Source organism: Alosa pseudoharengus, unplaced genomic scaffold (assembly GCF_046254945.1).
Source record: "Alosa pseudoharengus isolate Yale_2024_CS ecotype anadromous, Long Island Sound unplaced genomic scaffold, YU_APseudo_1.1 YU_APseudo_1.1_scf_13, whole genome shotgun sequence".
Lineage (NCBI taxonomy): Eukaryota > Metazoa > Chordata > Actinopteri > Clupeiformes > Clupeidae > Alosa > Alosa pseudoharengus.
Genome location: NW_027468598.1, coordinates 13,747,192 through 13,767,103, shown reverse-complemented (window position 1 = coordinate 13,767,103; position 19,912 = coordinate 13,747,192). Strand labels below are relative to the sequence as shown.

General features: G+C 41.3%; 1 protein-coding gene across 1 annotated transcript in view; it reads right to left on the bottom strand.

The window, feature by feature from the left end:
* LOC143121127 (transmembrane protein 255B) overlaps positions 1-19,912 on the bottom strand; it is a 75,023-nt gene that overhangs the window by 5,637 nt on the left and 49,474 nt on the right. The window contains exons 6-8 of the mRNA XM_076281512.1: positions 16,245-16,330; positions 11,527-11,686; positions 711-848 (exon numbers count right to left, since the gene is read on the bottom strand). Coding sequence (XP_076137627.1) covers positions 711-848; positions 11,527-11,686; positions 16,245-16,330 — 384 coding nt within the window. The remainder of the gene's footprint in view (positions 1-710; positions 849-11,526; positions 11,687-16,244; positions 16,331-19,912) is intronic.

Sequence of the window (19,912 nt, the reverse complement as noted above, 5' to 3'; positions counted from 1 at the left end):
CAAAAGGACTGTTGGAACATTGCGCTCCCCAACACAAACGCGAAAGGTAGGGTTTGCTTCGTCTTTTGATGATAAGTTTTGAAGTTTCCCTTCGAAAACCTTGAATCCATAAAAGATGGTTCCTCACATTACACATCACAACATTACACAGTATGTGCACACATGTGCAGGCCAATGTTTCATAGATTTTTTTTGTCTTTTGCGGTGATGACGGTGACAAGACCCGCGGTTGGCGTCACGTGACCGCAGTAATGCGGTTACTGTCCCAGCCCTATGTACAGGTAATGCAGTCACTGTAAAAGTAGTGCAATACTGTATAATACAATTTTGAATCATTTAATGTTGCTGCTATTGTGCAAACTGATATTGCACAATAGTAGTCCCTTTTATTAAATACAGTATATTTATATATGCTTGATAAAAACCCATCTCTTTAGGATGGCCTTTGTAAACCTATGACATTGCATCTATTTATTTTATTTATTGAAGTTTGATGCTTATCTGTTTTAAACTTTCTGGTGACCTGCTTTTATTCTTATTTTGTGTATTTTATGACCAGCTTTTATTCTTATTTTGTGCATTTTATTGTGTACTGCAAAGCACTTTTTGATTTTATCTGTGAAAAGCGCTATACAAATAAAATACTTACTTACTTACTTGTCATTATTGTACACTATTACTCATTATGAACAAAACTAGTGGAGACTCACCGGGTACAGCTGACCTCCGGGCTGTAGGCTTGGGTCTGCCAGCAGAGGTGCGGAGGGCAGGGAGGCAGGCTCTCCGAGTGGACTAAGCGGAGCAAAACATCCCCCCCTGGTCGACTCTGGGCCAACCATGTCTTTTTTCTGCCAATCCGAAGCATGCAGCCACATTAGGAACAAAGCCACCTCAACACACACACCAAGTTCATGTAACACGTTTAACACGTTTAGACTTATTATAGGGTAATGGTCTGTCCCATGACTACCTTTTGAGGGTTGGCAATGCCGTTGGAATACTGGCATAAACAAATAGAACATGATTAAAGTTGTTTTAGGATGTCTGTGTATCGCTGCATATAAAAAGATGGTTCTGATACTGAAGAAGAGCATTGGAACAATTTCATGAATTAAAATGCATGAAGGAAAATCCATTATTAGTAACCACTAGAGCTTGTGTTCATGTGGGCTTGTTTGTGTGTGTGTGTGTGTGTGTGTGTGTCAAGTCAAGTCACTTTTATTTATATTGTGTGTGTGTGTGTGTGTGTGTGTGTGTGTGTGTGTGTGTGTGTGTGTGTGTGTTGATCAAAGCGTTATTGCGTAATACCGCTGCAAACATATAATTACCGCTGTCAATGGCAACGGGTTTTGTGCTTCTGATACATATCACTACGCAAGGACTGGAACTTCATTCAAACGTGAAAGCAGACGGTTGATCAGCTGTGTTTTAAAGAATGTTTGATTCAAGTTCAGCAGCGTGTGTTGTTGCAAACTATTTGTTTCTCAGCAAATGCCACGATGAACGGTAACAAATAGGCTATGCTATGTAGGCTAAAGTCATATCGTGGGGAGTTTATTATTTAGTTTTGGCAAGTAGCCGTATAATAAGCAGTTCGCCCTGTCGGGACTTATTTTCCCAATAATGACCGGCGTTCTATACATTATCCCTTACCTAATGGCAATAATTAATAATCAATAATTAAGCAGCAGCTGTCTGGATATCGATTTCAAGTCTGCTTCATTTCCATCCACTGAAGAAATACAAACTCATGTACAAACGTTCTGCCAGATCCCCTCTAACCTGCACCACTGACTCATTCATTACTCCTGACCAATATTACTATTTGGTCTTTGGCTTCGGACAGGACCATCTGGCTGGACCCAAGTTCAGTGTTCTCTTCCTAACACTACCAAAACCAGCTGCTGGTCGTGTGGTGTCCAGGGGAAGGGCCCTTTGGCCTCAATCTTTTCCTGACAGTCTGATTCCCTTGTCCCCGTCCTTTCCTGATGGACGGTATGTTTTAGTTTTTGTTTCTTTGAGGGATTAATTTGTTAGTCGTCCATCCCTGTCTTCATCATTAATCTGTTTTAAGTGGATTTCCATGCTTCATTTATTTTCTCCTTCAAAGGCTGTTGTTCAGCCAGCGGTGCTGCAAGCCCAGAGAACACTGTTCCTTTGCTCCCAGTTGGATTCACTGAACCGCTTTTAATGCCGTTTTCAGTCAACCTTGCTCCACAAAAAAAACATGGGCTCAGTCGAGGCATTTAGAGGCAAGGAAGCCGTAAGGTATGGACCTGTAATGTGAAATTGTTTAACCGAAACAAAAAGAAGCATGCACAATTTATCTTAAAAAAACACACACTACGCACACCCACCTGGGACCAAATGTTCAGCAAAGGCAGTTTGTGTTCTCCACACTGCAGACACAAGGCTGAGATCTACCCTGCAGAGAGTGATTTTTAAGGATGGAGCCAGTGTTCTTTAGCCTGGTTTAAACCAAACTTATTCACTTTGTGAAATGCTAGCATGGTGACGGGCGTAGACATAGTGTTAACTTTGAAATCATTGGTCCAGTCAATCCTTTGATCAAGGATTCCAAACGTTACTTCCTACTTAGCTTAAAGGCACTCTAAGCAATGTTGGGTAACGTCTGTTAACATTCAAACCAAACTGAGAGCTTGCTACTCCCTCCCCCTCCGTCCCGTGCAATTGAAACTCCTAAACAGACATATTGTCAGTGATAGGCTGGAACAGTTTGTTATGTTTTTATGGTCCAGGCTGGACCAGGTTGTTTTTGTTGCCGTTTTTGGAGCCTGGGCTATCCACAGAGACCGCATTTTATTTTACAGTGTATCAGGGCAGAGGCAGGTAGCGGATGGTGAGGTGATGTTTGCTATATTATGTGACAAAAAATGTTTCAGCTTAGAAACCGCATAACATCACTTAGATCACCTTTAAACTTTACAAACTGACAATAAACAGCAGCTTAAAAAGCTATACAAGTGGATGACGGCAATACAGCTATGCACCAACAAGTGACTATCAGTAATGTTATTCAGCTAGTTGTCATTTCAAAGAAATTACACTTCTCCATTTACAATGTTACCAGCTAGGCGGCTAGCTAACTCACTAGCAACCGGGCAGTAACTGACAGCAGCATGGTCTGATATTAAGTTATTTTTTTACAAATCCGAACACTAAAAAATTACACTATTTGGGTTAAAATGATAGCAAAGGTTATGACAAAAATTTCCCAAAAAACTTCAACAAATCCATAGAGACATAATGACCAATTTATTGGTAACATTCCACAAGTCTCCCATTGACATTAATGCAGCAAGGGCTTACTCTGGTCTGCGTAAAGGGGGATCCCCCTCCCCCTTGCAATAATCGAAGGCGGAAATTGTTGAACGTTTGCGCCTCTCGCTCCGCTTTAACCCTCTCTGCTAGTACCCTGAAAAGAGATCTAGGTGGGTGTGGCCAGGTTACGTTTTCTTGGCCCTGGACTCTGAACTGGATGCTCTCATGTAGCTAGTCTAAAACTGGTGGGTTGTCTACACATGTTGTCTTGTATTGTTCAGGGGCCGTATTCACAAAGAATTTTTAGGACTAAAAGTAGCTCCTAATTGGCGAATTTAGGAGCAACTCCTAAAAATAATGGGCGTGTCACTGCTAACTGCTAACTGCTCATTTTTTTCGCTAAAAGTAATTCACGAAGCATTTTAGACCTAAAAGTAGCACCTAAGTCTGGGACAGCTTAAAAGAAGTCAAGAGGACTCCTAACTCACTAAGACCTATTCACAAACTGCTTTTTGTGGCATTTTGCGTCGTGATGTTTTGAAATTCTATGAGGCTACAGGAGCTTCCAATCGCGAGTGAACAATTTTGCATTGTAGGCATAACTAAGGGATGCAATAACACCACCAACAACCAAAACTACTCAATTGTCAACATGTAAATTGAATGTAATATCTCATTGTAAATCAAATTAAAATATTCTCCTCTTTGCAAACGTAGGCATATGCATATGGTGACAGATTAATTTAATAATGTTGCAAAGATACTGCATCAATCCGTATGTTTCATTAGGCTACTAGGCTATTTGTTTTGCCCTACTCTTTATTCATTTAGGCTAGGCCTTTTTATTCAGTTATTCATCATCTTCCGTCCTTCGCACTACTTGTGTAGCACACGCATTTTCAGACCCGTCACCTGTCACTCATCATTGTAAGGGAGGTGTTTGGAATCATTCCCGCGTTACAATCATCAGCCAATCAAGGTGGCCACTTTAGTCAAGCTTGTGCATGGGTAATGACGTCATCCATAGCAACGAAGACTCACTCTTAGTTTAGGAGTTGTCATTTTTCCTTACTAAGAGTAGGTCTGAAAGGCTTTGTGAATAACTTTTAAGAGAAAACTCCTAGCTAAAATCTTTTAGTGCGATTTAGGAGTACTCATAGTGGTAAGATAAAAGGCTTTGTGAATACGGCCCCTGGCCAGGACATATTCAATGTTGCAATGTTTTCAGTTCAGAGGCCATTTCATTTGGCAAGACCATGTATGGCTTATGTTAAAGAGAGCTTATGCTGTGAAACAAGGACAAGTTGCTGTATCTGGAAAACCAAAGCTTTCCCTAGCCCAAACCATACATATAAACATCATGTTTCCTACCTCATCATCTCATTCTTGTGTCTCATGAGGATAGACTCATTTATAGATTTTTATATTGTGGGTTGATGTTAGATTTAAAATGACAACCTTGATGGGCAACATAGTCTTTAAATAGCCTTTGTAAATCTATCTGCCTGAACACACACACACAAGCACACACACAAGCACACACACACACACACACACACACACACACACACACACACACACACACACACACAGTGCTAGTGCTTATGTAACACAGAGTAGGGGAATGTGGTGACAATTACAGATACCATTTTGCCTGTTCTATGAAAAGCAAAACCCATCTGGTTAAATTCAATAAACCCTTGGCACTGAAGTTACAAGACAAGTACAGAGATATCAAACACAGATCTCTCTCTCACACACACACACACACACACACACACACACACACACACACACACACACACAAGACATACATGAATGGAAAACCATCTAAGAAGACCACAGCAGTCCAAACACTGTCACTTATAATGTTGTTCTCTCTCTCCCTCCCTTTGTCTCTGTCTTTCTCCCTCTCTCTTTTCCTGCTCTCTTCTTTAACCTGCCCATACATTTAACCTACACATACTCATCATGTTAACTTGTTTTCACTCTGCTCTGATGGATGCTTTTACTTTGCAAATGTAGCTTTATTTCTTCTTCTTTCCTGCTCACTTATTATTTCCTTTCTTCTTTTCTTTTTTGCTCGTTTTCCTTCCCTCTCTCCCTCCCTTCCTCCTCTCCCACAGTCTCTCTTAATGTAATCTAGCCATTACGTTAGTTAACTTGTTTCAGCGGAGACATGATGACTGCAGATACAATCTCTTCATCCTCGGCGACATTTACAATTCTGGTTTTTGCCCTGAGGTTAGAAGTGTTGCCAGAGTCTTCTTTATTCTCCCTGTCTGCATGTCTGTCTGCCTGTATGCCTGTTTGTCCCTTTGCCAACCTTCCCAGAAACACAGGGCACTCTTGGAAAACCATAGATCACGCAACTGGCATGAAAATGCAATGAACTTGCACACAACGCAGGCACTGCAATGCGTGATGTATGGTCATTATGTGGAACACTGCAGACTAAACACACACTTGTGAATACTGACCAATACACAAAACACACACAGACAGGCTAAAGATGTAACAGTATGAAAATGTAACATGACGATTATAGTGACCAAAATGATCATGGTTATCGATATAATCGCAGTAGTCCTGCATGCACAATAGAAACAAAACTGAGTCAACAGAATAGAATAGTGTCTTGTTATAAAAGTGGTGAGGCTCCATTAAGACCAGTAGTGTCCCTTTTTTCACTCTGTGCATGTTAGTGCAAAGGGAGAGAGAAAAGGCATACGCAAAACTAATAGGAGTTAGATGGGCTGGCGACTGTGGTAAAATTAGTGAATTATTGGTTACTAAATAAAGCTGCAACTCCTTTGATTGAAGCGGTTGTCTTGTGTGTGCCGGGTGCTCACAATTATAGCCTGCCATAAGGGAGAGCCAGGTCGATTTAAACACTTTTTAATTAAACATAATTTACAAAGAGATCGCGCCACACTGAAAGCTAATATTTTGTCACTAACAACCTACATCTGTCCTCTGTCAAATATAGTTGCATTTTCAGCTCTGAACAAAACCGTTCAGGAATTATTTAAACAAAACTGGAACGTGCGTAATATTTCATTCATCCCTCCTGGTTGGGATGAATGAAATAGGCAAGAGACAAAAAAAACATGCAGTTTAAACTACAATGTAACCTTCTGATAATTTAGATATGTTACAACATCGTAAATGAATGGCAGTCACAAGTTGTCTTTAGCTGTAGCCTAGTAGATGCTATGAGTGTTTATCAGAAAAAAACGTCCAAGATGCAGTAGGAAGCTGTATGCATTCATATCAGACAAAACGTAAAAAGTTAAAATGCTCAAAAGTGTTATGCTTCTTTGTGTTTGGAGTCATCCTGAAATATGATTAGCAGTGACACCTGATTTCAAAGAGATAACAGGCCCACATTGCATGTTGCGCCTGTGGCAGAGAGAGAGAGAGAAAAATCTCAGTCCTAATTGACAGGAAATTCACTTGGACATTCACTGCACTTTACTATAAAGAGCATCCCTAAAGTCCACTAAGTCTACACTTCTAAGTCCTATCACTCTGCAGCTCTAAGTCCACTCAATGAACAGCTCTAAGTCCTCTCCTGTCTATGTGTACCAAAGGACCTAATTGCTCTTTCCCTCTCCCCCTTCTCTCTCTTTCTGTGCATCTCTCGCTGTCTTGCTCTATCTCTACAATTTATTTCTCTCTTCCAGACAGCACCTCATCATCCACAATCTATCTCTCTCTGTCTCTCTCTTCTCCTCATGCATCTTCTCTCATATGTTTCCTTGTCTCCCGTTGCCACCGCACTGCTTCTACACTCTCCTGGGTGTAACTCATCCATAAGGAGGTCGAGGGACTCTTTATGGCTGCTTCCTGGCAGGTTTGTCTTGTTGTGTTGCAGTTTAGTACTTAAATGTGAAATGTGGACTTGCTCTGGGAGCACTTAACCAATCAATTCATGGCTTTTACAACAATAAATCTCTGTAGTCTACCACTGCTAGTTTGCTGTCCAACCATATGCACACATACACACACACACACACACAATATTTTGCAACAAAATACTAGGAAACACATCTTGTAACCACTTCAATAGGCTTCAGTGAGCCTCCATTGGGGTGGTGGTAGGGTAGCTAGTGAGGTTGTAAATGGCTGCCTAGTGAAAGGTTTACAGCACGCCTGGCACATCCTGCCTCTTGCCTCCTCCTGTACTTCATTCTCTTTTACGATTCCCTGTTACAGGAATGGATGGTATTTTCATGAGCACCTGTGTATGTATGTGTGTGTGAGGGGTGTGTGTGTAGGTGTGTGTGTGTGTGTGTGTGTGAGTGCGTGTGTTTGTGTGTGTGTGTGTGTGGAGGGGGAGGGGTATTGTAGGAATGGGAGTGCATGTGTATGAAGGTATATTGGGTGCAAAAGTGGCGAGCACATTTAACTGCAGATTTTGCATGTGCACACTAAAGTCGTAAATGTGTAACAGTAAAGTTGAAGTTGTACATATTTTTTTATATCTTGTTAACACAAAATAGGGGCTACGGGTTCACAAATCCTTTTTACAGGTACACAAATCCTATCCTGTGAGTCACAACTTTCAAGAGTCATGCACTCGACACTTTTGCTCCAAACGTTGCAGCGCAGTTGGTGCGAAACACATTTGCACATCCGTGTTTCATAATCTGAGAACATGCACAACATTCGTGCATTTGTAAACCCAAATGTGAACTAATGCATCCGAAGTTGTGCATCTGTGAAATAATTTCTCATTAATAAAATTCTACAGATCGCTTTGATTTTCTTGCACGACTACAAGTCAATTGATACAAGTGCTCGAATCTGCTTCTACGAGTGACGAGTGACTTTTGCTCCTGGCTAGGTGATATAATAGGAGCAAAAAGATTTGTATGTGTGCACGTCGAGCGAATCGATCGAGAAAACAAGGCGGCCGGATCTGGATCCAGGATCGCGCTCAGACTACCATTGCCTGCTCATAAGGTAAGTAACATGATAATAATATGAAGAAAGTTATCTTGTTTGTTGGTTTACATTATCATGACAGCTATGTTTAGCTTAGCTTACCTGCTTGCTAAATCCTCCAGTACCAGATCAAGCTAGCTAGCTATCGCTAGATAAATAACTAGTTTAGAAGTACAGAAATATAACACTGCCCGTCCAAAATCGTTAGGACACATAATCTGACACAATCGTTCAATTTTCGAACACACCGCAACAAATATTTTTTCCTCGCTTTGTGCAAAGAAAAACTATAAATCGTGTGTCCTTCATTGATAAGGAAACATGCTGAGGTTACTTACCTTATGAGCAGGCAATGGTAGTCTGAGCGCGATCCTGGATCCAGATCCGGCCGCCTTGTTTTCTCGATCGATTCGCTCGACGTGCACACATACAAATCTTTTTGCTCCTATTATATCACCTAGCCAGGAGCAAAAGTCACTCGTCACTCGTAGAAGCAGATTCGAGCACTTGTATCAATTGACTTGTAGTCGTGCAAGAAAATCAAAGCGATCTGTAGAATTTTATTAATGAGAAATTATTTCACAGATGCACAACTTCGGATGCATTAGTTCACATTTGGGTTTACAAATGCACGAATGTTGTGCATGTTCTCAGATTATGAAACACGGATGTGCAAATGTGTTTCGCACCAACTGCGCTGCAACGTTTGGAGCAAAAGTGTCGAGTGCATGACTCTTGAAAGTTGTGACTCACAGGATAGGATTTGTGTACCTGTAAAAAGGATTTGTGAACCCGTAGCCCCTATTTTGTGTTAACAAGATATAAAAAAATATGTACAACTTCAACTTTACTGTTACACATTTACGACTTTAGTGTGCACATGCAAAATCTGCAGTTAAATGTGCTCGCCACTTTTGCACCCAATATACCTTCATACATGTGTATCATGCTTGCGTTGTTTGTTTGTTTGCATCATGCTTTGCGTGCCTAGGTATTTACGTTCACTCTGCATGCAATCTAAATGTGTATGTGTGGTGTGTGTGTTTTGTGTGTGAGTGGGGTAGCAGGGTGGTTGTGTATGTGTGTGTGTGTGTGTGTGAGGGCACAGGGATTATGTGTGTGCATTGTGGGAATGAGACTGCATGTGCATATGATATCATGCTTGTGTTGTTGTGTTTGTGTTTGCACAAATGTTCACTCTGCATGCAATCTGTAATTATGTGTGTGGTGTGTGTGTGTGTCTAATGTGTGTGTGTGTGTGTGTGTGTGCGCTACATAAATGCATTAAGCCTGTATATGTGGCCACACTCTACTTGTTTTTCTGTGTGTGTGAGAGAGAGAGAGAGAGAGAGAGAGAGAGAGAGAGAGAGAGAGAGAGAGAGAGATCCTGTCTGAGCTCAGTGTGTTTAACAAACTAGGCAATTACAGACCCGCTGAGAATACATTTTCACCCCCCCTTCACACATGTGTGCATACACCTTTTGACCTGTATGATATGCACCCAGAATACGTGCAAAACCACCTCCCCTCGAAAAAAAGGTCCTGATTTCATTTAAAATCCACTTATTTTCCAATATATCTAATGAGTTCTGCATGAGGTGCATTACAACATGGTCTCTGGGCCAAGTACACGTGCCACATAAACAAAGACTAATTTCCCCCCGAGAGTATTATTTATAAATTGTTGCAGATTTGTCAAACATCCTCAGCCAAATGCTACCAATAGTTGTTTCCATGATACACAGCACAAAAAACTGTTTGCAAAAGCCATTTGAAATAGCTTTGATCATCAAGCACCTTCTTAATTCTTATCATAGTTCTGCTAATGAATCTGCTGATAAATAAAAAACAAATAAATTTGGTTTTGACTTTGACACCCAGATTTACTTAGCCCTGTGGCTTAATAACCTCCACCAGATGGATTGTTTCGCATTTGCTCGGCATATCCATCTGGGAATGTTCCGTTGGAGAACTTTTGGGAGGGGGCGAAAATACTGGTTAGCTGATTGGATAAACCATCGTTCTATCACCACCTATGTTTGTGATAGATGGGCCTAATCAACCAATCAGATCAACGAAGCGTATGACTTACTAACAGAGCGTCGACGAAAATAAAACCACAAGCTAGGCTACCCTTCACCTAAACCCACCTCAAAACCAACGCTGATTGGCCGTTCGTTTGGCGAAAGGCTCCAAATTTTCTCCATCGCAAATAGCCAGACTGATCTGCGAGTAAAATAAAAATGGAGCTCGCGAGATCAGGATGGTCTCACAAGGCTAGTGGCTTAAAGCAAAGGATTAAAATCCTGGTGTCTTAATTGACAGCGATCTATCTCAAATATATTGCCAGGTATTATGTCAAAACACAATTCTAAAAAACTAAATTGTGCCTTTATCTCAAGCAGGGTTGATTACTGCAGTGGGCTTTTCACAGGTCTTCCTTAAAAGACCACCAAACAGCTTCCAGTAATTCACAGGATCGACCTTAAAGTACTACTGCTTGTTTAGTTATTACTGTAAATGGGAGGAGACCAAATTGCCTCTCGGACATGACTCAACACCTCCAGACCTCTCAGATCACAATAGAAATATGTGTTGGTGAAACAAGCAGTGAGAACTAAACATGATGAAAAAGCTTTTAATTGCTCTGGAACCAACGTCCAGATGACATCAAAAATGCTTCAACTGAGGCCAATTCCAACTCTAGACTTAACATGAAATTGTTCTCAGATGCTTTCTGCTGATCAAATGCTTTTTGCTTTTAATCAGATGCATGTTATGTTGTATGTCTTTTAATTATTCAATTGTATCAAGTTGTTTTAAAGTTATTGTCCTTTTATGCATTTATTTAGTATGATTTCATTTTTGCTTTTGTTTGTGTAACTGTAAAGCACACTGGGTTGCCTCTGTTTATGGAATGTGCTATATACTGTAAATCAACTTTCCTTGATAAATCAGCCTTGCCTTGATAAACAACTATGACCATTAAATGATTCATCCCCTGAGTGAGAGGATGCCACCAGAAAGCTTATGGAGACATTGTGGTATGGACAGTAGATAAAAAAGAAGTTGATCTTGTGACGTGAGTTGGACTTAGTTAGCTGGAGTTAGCTGCAAGTGAAGACAAGTCACATCCCATCTTGATGTTCTTTTCCCCTGTAATTTGTGTTTGGCATGAACATTTGGTGCAGCATTTCAGTGCACTGGGCTTTGATCTAATGAGGGCTTGTTTGATCGATTGGTTTCTCAGGAAATGACTGTGTGTGTGTTTGTGGGTACAGGCTTTGCACTCACCAGGTCCTTAATGCTTCCCAGCACAGCGGTGGTCATAATGGCCAGCACGAAAGCTAGCAGGTTGAGGCTGGTCAGCAACCACATGCACACGTAGAGAGACAGCACCTCCTGGCAGCTCTGCACCCCCACAAACTCATAGTAGTTGTTCAGGTAGCCTCCACTGCAAAGCAAGACACACCAACTCAGTTATTCAGGTACGAACTACTACTGCAGAGCAAAGCAATACCCACCAACTCAGAGTAGCTATTCAAGAAATGACCATTGCTGCAAAGCAAAGCAAAACCCCACCGTAGAAACATGGAGAGTCAATGACACAGAGGTAACTAACATCGTAATTCGGCTTATTCACCCGGCTGCCATAACGAGGCTGAGGGGTACACTTGTCTTTACACCTCAGTCCAGCAGATGGTGGTGGTAATGCACTCCGTTTGCAAACTGCCAAAAAAAGCTCACCGATTAAAGAAGAAGGGTTCACTGGCCTGTTCTTCTTCTTCAGTGAATTGTTTTTTAGCAGTTTGCAAACGGAGTGCATTACCACCACTATCTGCTGGACTGAGGTGTAATGGCAAGTGTACCCCTCAGACTCGTAATGGCCGCCGGGTGAATAAGGCGAATAGGACAACCAGCTCCAATTCACAGAAAGTCGATTTCTCAGTCGATTTGAAACATTTCTCAGATCAGAAATATAAGTTTTATAAGTCAATCCTTTAAAGGGATATTACACCATTTGGGGAATCACACTCATTTTCCACCTCCTCTTGAGTTAAACAATTGATTTTTACCTTTCTCCAGTTCATCCAGCCGTTCTCTGAGACTGGCGAAACCTTTAGCTCCAGCCTAGCATAGATCATTGAATCGGATTAGACCATTAGCATTTCGCCTGCTAGCATCACGTTTAAAAGTGACTAAGATTTTGATAGATAGATAGATAGATAGATAGATAGATAGATAGATACTTTATTGATCCCTAGGGGAAATTCAAGGTCACAGTAGCATACAGACAACATACACACACACATTCACTAACAGCAGAAAAAGTAATTAAAGTATATAATATAAAAAACACAACTAAGCAATAAGGACTGTAGAAGATAAAGAATATACTAAATATACTAAAATACAAATTATACTAAATAAAACTTAATCTAAATTAATTCTAAAAAACAGTATCCACATAGTGGGTGATTAATCAATCAGGTGCGCTTGCAATGACTGAAGCAGGGACTGAGCCTGTGGTCCTCTGTGCATAAGGTAAGGTGCTCTTTGTGAATGAGTGTCATGGTGATGGTGCAAATGAGTAAGTCAAACAGTGCAACAGTGCAAGAATAAAGTCTATATATCTATGTATAAATAACTATATTAAGAAAGGTATAAGTGTGGTCACAGTTCGGCTGTGGCATGGAGCACGCAAACAGTGAGGCAGAAGACAATGGTAAAGTGGCTAGTGGACAGACAAGACATGGAGGTGGTGAAGAGGCAGACAGACTATGCGGAGAAGTCTATTTCTCCTCTTCCCTTAAGTAATGCATTGAACAGTTCAATGGCCCTGGGGATGAATGACTTCCTCAGTCTGTCTGTTGTGCAAGGCAGTGAGCGAAGTCTCCAGCTGATCAGGCTCTTCTGCTTAACAATAGTGCTGTGGAGTGGATGACACTCATTGTCCAAGATGTTGATCAGTTTGTTCAGGGTCCTTTTGTCAGATATTGAAGTGATGCACTCCAGTTCAGCTCCCACTACAGAGCCAGCTTTCCTTACCAGCCTGTCAAGTTGCCCCGCATCCTTCTTCTTTGTGCTTCCTCCCCAACATACCACTGCATAGAAGAGGACACTGGCAACAACAGACTGGTAGAACATCCTGAGGAGCTTGCTGCACACATTGAAGGAGTGCAGCCTCCTCAGGAAGTACAGCCTGCTCTGCCCTTTCTTGTAGAGTGCGTCAGTGTTGGCTGACCAGTCCAGTTTATTGTCCAGGTGGAGATCCAGGTACTTGTAGGTGCTTACCACCTCGACATTGACCCCATCAATGGAGACTGGTAGAGTGGGCTTAGACCTGCGGAAATCCACCCCCATCTCCTTGGTCTTTGAAGTGTTGAGTTGGAGATGATTGATTTTGCACCGTTGCACAAAGTCCTCCACCAGGCTCCTATACTCCTCCTCCTGCCCGTTCCTGATACACCCCACAATTGCAGTATCGTCTGAAAACTTCTGCATGTGGCATGACTCAGTGTTGTAGCAGAAGTCAGATGTGTACAAGGTGAACAGGACTGGAGAGAGCACAGTTCCCTGTGGCGTTCCGGTGCTGCTGATCACAGTGTCAGAGAGACAGTTCTTCAGTCTGACGAACTGTGGTCGTTCCGTCAGGTAATCTGTGATCCAGGTTACCAGGTGAGCGTCCACACCCATCTGCAAGAGCTTGTCTCCCAGTATTTAAAACTTGTCTCCTCTCAAGTTAGAAAGTGTAATAAGACCAACGGAAAATGAAACGTGGCTATTTTCTAGGCTGATTTGACATGGAACTATACTCTCATTCAGGCGTAATAATCCAGTCACTAACTAATTCGTCTGCTGCAGCTCAACCTTGTTGCTGGAAGTTAGCCTACGGGGACTATTTTCAGGTGCTGCATGATATCATTGTGCTGCTGCGCCCATTGTGTTCCTTGATTATTACGATTAAAAATCAATTGTTTAACTCAGGGGGAGGTGGAAAATGAGTGTAATTCCCCAAATGGTGTTTGGACCATTTGTTGAATAGTCCCTCCCTCCAAAAGAACTAGGCATTAGTTCATTGCTCGAGTCATTACATACAAAAGTGTTGAACCAGTTGTCATATGTAATCTGTCAACCATTTATTTTACACTGCACTACTGTATCTGGTCTTTTTTCCTGTATGGCAATGACAGTCTGAACACAAAATGCAAAAGTACTGCAAAACATACTGTAAAAGTACACAGTAAATATGAATCCGGTCTGATGTGCAGCTTTTACAGTTGAAATGGATATACGCCAAACAGGAAAATTGCAGACTGCAGAAAATGCTTACAGAGTATACTGTTATATTGACAACATGGCTAAGCATTTTGACTATTTTGTTTATAACAATGATAAAGTAACTTGTCACTTTGATGCCACTAACATGTTAATTGCCAAAGGTATTTGCTGTTGAGACATAAACAAAGCATTTTGACTTAGTTACACGTTTTTGCAGGTAATCCACTGTGGTACAATTTGCACAAGTTATTTCGAGAAATGCACTAACTGTTGTGCAAACCAGAAATAAGCTTTTGTGCAAGACCATTTGAATAAGACTGCACTTAAATGTTAAAAAAAAGATGCTTAGGAAATATTTAGCAGATGCTTTTGTCCGGAGTGACTTCAAAAACATTAAGGCTAAAAAATGTATAATGTAAACATAGGACAAAAAAATTGTTAAAACAATGCACCAAAAATCGCATATGGCATTTGATTGGTGTTGGATCTATGACGCTGGATGAGATGTATGGATGGGGCCCTTTCAAGTGTCTGCTCTGAGTCTGTTATGACAAGGTCCTCCCAGCCTTTGAAATCGTCTGCTTCCAGTAATGGGCCATGAGATGCAGTAAATCCAAGTTTTTCCAAGTGTTATATATGTATAAGATAACAGAAGTACAGGCCAAAACCCATTAGCATTTTACAGCCATTTCTAAGGAAGACAGGGGCGGTAGGGTCCAATCCTTATATGGCAGACTTTGTGTGGAGCTGTTTGCACAAACTCTGAGAAAATGTATTAACTCTTTAGAAAATGACAAAAACTGGAGGCAGATTAATGAATGAAACTGTATAATTATTACATTGTTTTTTTTTTTACTTTTCAGGTTAGCAGTCAAACATCCAGGTGTGGTATGTTTGAAATAGAGAGAGAGGGAAAGAGAGATATACAGAGGAAGAAAGAATGTCATATAGACAAAAAGGCAAAGAGAGAGAGAGAGAGAGAGAAAGTGAAACAATCAGACAGAGAGAGAAAATAAGTGAAGGCTAATTTATTGTTCAGCAGACAAGTGTTTAGAGACTGGGGGGGGATGGGTGGGTGGGTTCACATTAGCCAGCGGCAAGTGGCAGGTTTCCTATTGTCCTCTATGGTTCGGCAGGGGAACGGTGGCAACGCTGGCGTAACGCTAGCGTTGAACAAGCTGAGCGTTGAATTTGGTTCAACTTTCAAAGCGCAACAAGAGCGTATTCAATTGACAAACAGTTTGTGTTGCTTAGGAACTAGCTAATGTGATGTCCGCCTAAATGTATGTCTGCTGGGGTGTCATGGAGTTTGTCACATACATTAAAAAAATTCAATGGTGCAGACATTGTCACACGCTCTGATTGGATAGCAACTCAAACTTATACTGAAATTTGATTTCTATTGTGTGTCCCTGTGGTCAAGGAGTATGTAATAGACACTACTTCACTTTCTACAAGACAAGTTGTCGCTGAGGCTAGACTATGGCAGACTACAGCGCTGCAACATCTGTTAGCAACAGTTTGTTTTTGCCAAGCAACTCTTGTAGCGTGAACTGTAACTTGAGAGTGTTAAACACAGAGAGAGAAAGAGATAGAAAAAGAGAGAGAGAGAGAGAAAGAGAGAGAAGAGAGAGATAGAGAGAGATGTATAGAGAGAGGGATGCAGAGAGAGAGAGAGAGAGAAAGAAACAGAAAGAGAAAGAGAGATACCCAGAACTTTAGACACTCACTTGGCACAGTCGTAGAGGTCACAGCAGTAGCAGGTCCCACTGCGCACCTTCATGCTGCACGTCTCCATCAGGCCCTGGCATGGAACCTGTGGAGACACTGAGTGAGTAAATACTGACCACACCAACCAACACCTCCACCTCGTCCTGTGCGTAACCTCCACCCAAATCAACAACTACAATAACAAGATGAATTTCCATGTGAGGGAACAATAAAGAATCTATTCACTACAACAACAACTTTTATATATTTATATAGCATTTATATAGCGCATTATCAAGACTCCCAAAGCGCTTTACAGTGAAGGGGAAACCTTGCTAACCACCTTGGTGATGCATGTGCCAGACCGTTCACCACAAACCAGCTTGAGGCGGAGTGAGTTGAATGAATCACACCTCCAGCTATAAGTGAGTGAATACTGACCACCAACCCAGACCTCTTCCATCTCCACACGTTCACCACCTCCACCCGATTCCCCTAGCTAGCTACCAACCCTAACCCCAAACAAGGATCTTCCTCTTGACCTGTAAAAGAACCCTATAGGACCCTGGTAAGTACTCTCACATCCGTTCAAATTATGGGGGTGATTGGGAGATCTGACCCCCCCTATTTACGACCTGGACCCCCCCAAAAGAGATAAACACAACAGTAAGGGGGAGATTGCAATGTTCAATATAGCTGCAAGCGGCCATGATGGGCCCAAGCATGTGTGGCTCCGTGACCCGTGCCATTTCGGAAACCAACAATGCACTCACATGTGGTGCGAATGTCAATGCACATATCTGATGTGTGTGCAAGTTTTATACATTGGAAACACTCACTTCCTGTTGGGTGTGATGTGTGTGACTGTGACGATGATATATGTAGGTTGCAATGATGTGCTTCTTTGTGTCTGTGTGTGTTTTGACTAGTGACATCCAGGGCTTTGAACCGGTTCAAGGAACGAAAACGAAAACCGGGAACTTTTTGTATTTTACAGGGAACAGAAACGAAACCGGAAACGTTATTATTTTTTATGTTCTGGAACAGTGGTAATAATGGTAACCGGTTAATACCGGTTTTATTTCGTTCCTCAAAGTTTTCGTTGCCTAATTAACTAAAAAAAAAAAGTAATTATTTTCCTGCGCACGTTACCATGATGGCTAAGGTTCACTTCCTGTGTGACATCACATCAGACATTCGCTGACTGAATGGAGAGAAAGCGGTGGATTACAAAGTCTCCACTCCACATCTTAAATAAGAGGTAAATTACGATCCATCGTTAATTAAAACGCTCATTCCAAACACAATATCAATAGCTATATTTGTCGAGTCCACGTTAATGATGGACTAGCGAACATTAGGCTTACTGGATGGCCTTTCCCCCCGACAGTTGGAATTTGTTGTTGCCCGAGTGGCATAACCACGTGTCTTAATAATGTTGTTACGTTTGTGTGGAAATTTTCTCTTTTAACAATAAACTACACATTTGAAATAATTATAGGCCTATTTAATTATTATTATTATTATTAATAATATAATTATTATTATGTAATAATGATTGTAATATTATTACATTTGGTTTAAGCTGGATGAGAAAGATGTGACATAATGCTATAGCATTAAACAGCTGACAGGAACGAAATTAACCGTTCCGGGAACAGTATTTTTTTGTTCTAACCGGTTCGGGAACGTCAATTTATTTGTGGAACTCATAACCGGAAACGTTATAATTCCGTTTCTGTTCGGAACGAACCGATTGGGGAAAAAAATCGGTTCAAAGCCCTGGTGACATCAACTAGAATGTTTTTTGTGTCAGCCTGTGTATCTATGTGTGTGTGTGTGTGTGTGTGTGTGTGTGTGTGTGTGTGTCTGTCAGAGTTTGAACACATGGTGCATGTCCAGTGTACACAGAGAATGACAGTGTCTTGGAGAGGCCGCAACCCCGCAACTCCACTTCCAACGTCATGATTCCGACAGATATGCCCGACACTTCTGCTTTTTATCTGGTGGTGGTGGAGTTGACCGGACATCTGAGGCTTCAGGCGTTACCAATTTATCATCATCCATCGCGTCTGGCCTCTGAAAAAACTTTTAAGGCTAGTCTGCCTGGGCCTGGCCATGTTTGAACCGCCTCACTCATTTGTTCGTTGTTTAACATGGACGTTTTAAGCGTGTGCTTCCTATTTGAAATGTTTCCTATTTGAAATGCAGCATAGGCTATGCGTGTTGTTTAATAGCTTTCAAACGGTAGAGCCTTTACATTTAAAAACATAGCCAGAGGACGGATTGCTTAGGCTTAGGCTACATTTTAAGGCTTATTCTCAAATTCAGATTGCGTTAGGGGGACGGGATTATTAGCCAATTTCAATCGGACAATTTGACCGGAGAGATTTAATTTTGTCGGACATTTCATTTTTTTTTCGGCCAATGTCCGGTAATTACCAGACAACGGAAACCCTGGTGTGTGTGTGTGTGTGCATATCTTTCCTATGTTTTCAATGTACAGGCAGGTCAGTGTTATTGTGTGTTTGTGTGTGTGTGTGTGTGTGTGTGTGTGTGTGTGTGTCTGTGTGTGAGACAGAGAGAGAGAGAGAGAGAGAGAGAGAGAGAGAGTGAGAGAGAGAAAGTGTGTATGGTGTGTGTTTTTTGACTGGTCATGCTAATAACAATGTCTTTTTTGTGTGTCAGATTCTGTGTGTGTATCTCTCTCTCTCTCGCTCTCTTGATGTAGCCTACCTTAGTTATTTCAGAAGTGTATTACACTCTTGACCCCCCCCCCCCCAGATTGGCATAGTGCTATTCAAACTCTGCTCACATCAACATGATCCTGCATGTTGCAAAACATACAATCTAACATCAGGCATCTAAGGCAGGGCAGATGTTGTGAATGTCATGCATTTAGAGTTGCAAATCAAGGGTTCAAAGCCTGCTGGAGTCCCCATGGGAGAATGAAGAAGACCATAAAATCAGTTTCTGAACAGTCTTCTGTCTTCTGACAATCGGCGTGAAGATCACTACATTTGGGGCTGAGAGAGTGGCTTTTATGTTTCCAAACTTAGCCTCAGGATGTTCTGATTAGCAAGACTATGTGCTTTCTAACAAATACTTTGTGTTTACTGTTTACTCACACACAGACATGTGTATGCACCCGCACACCCCCACACACTCGAGCACGCTAACACACACACGCACAAACACATAAAGACACACACACTCTCTCTCACACACACACAGACAAACACCACACACACACACACATACACACCTGTCTTTTTCGTAAACCGACATTATAAACAATTCAAGTGAGGTTTACTTTTTAAGTTCAATGCTGATTTTCTCTTTATGCTGTTGTAATGTGTTTTATAACTCATGGGGGAATAAGAGGTGAAAAATTCACATTGGTATAAAAGTCGACCTTAATGAGAACCATTTTGCATTGGTTATATTCTGAAGTATGTTTTATGGAGAAGCTGGTAGAATTTGCTGAAATACATTGCCAAGACACCAAACAAATGATTTCATAATGACTAATTATACATTCATAAAAGTTTTATCACAAATTAAACTCCTGTCCAATTCGTTTGTGAAAAAGTACTCACCAGCTGCACAAGGCGAAACAATCAAGAGAAAAAAGCAGGGTCTTTGCACAGAGAGCAATCTGCTCACAATCAGTATTGGATGTGTGATG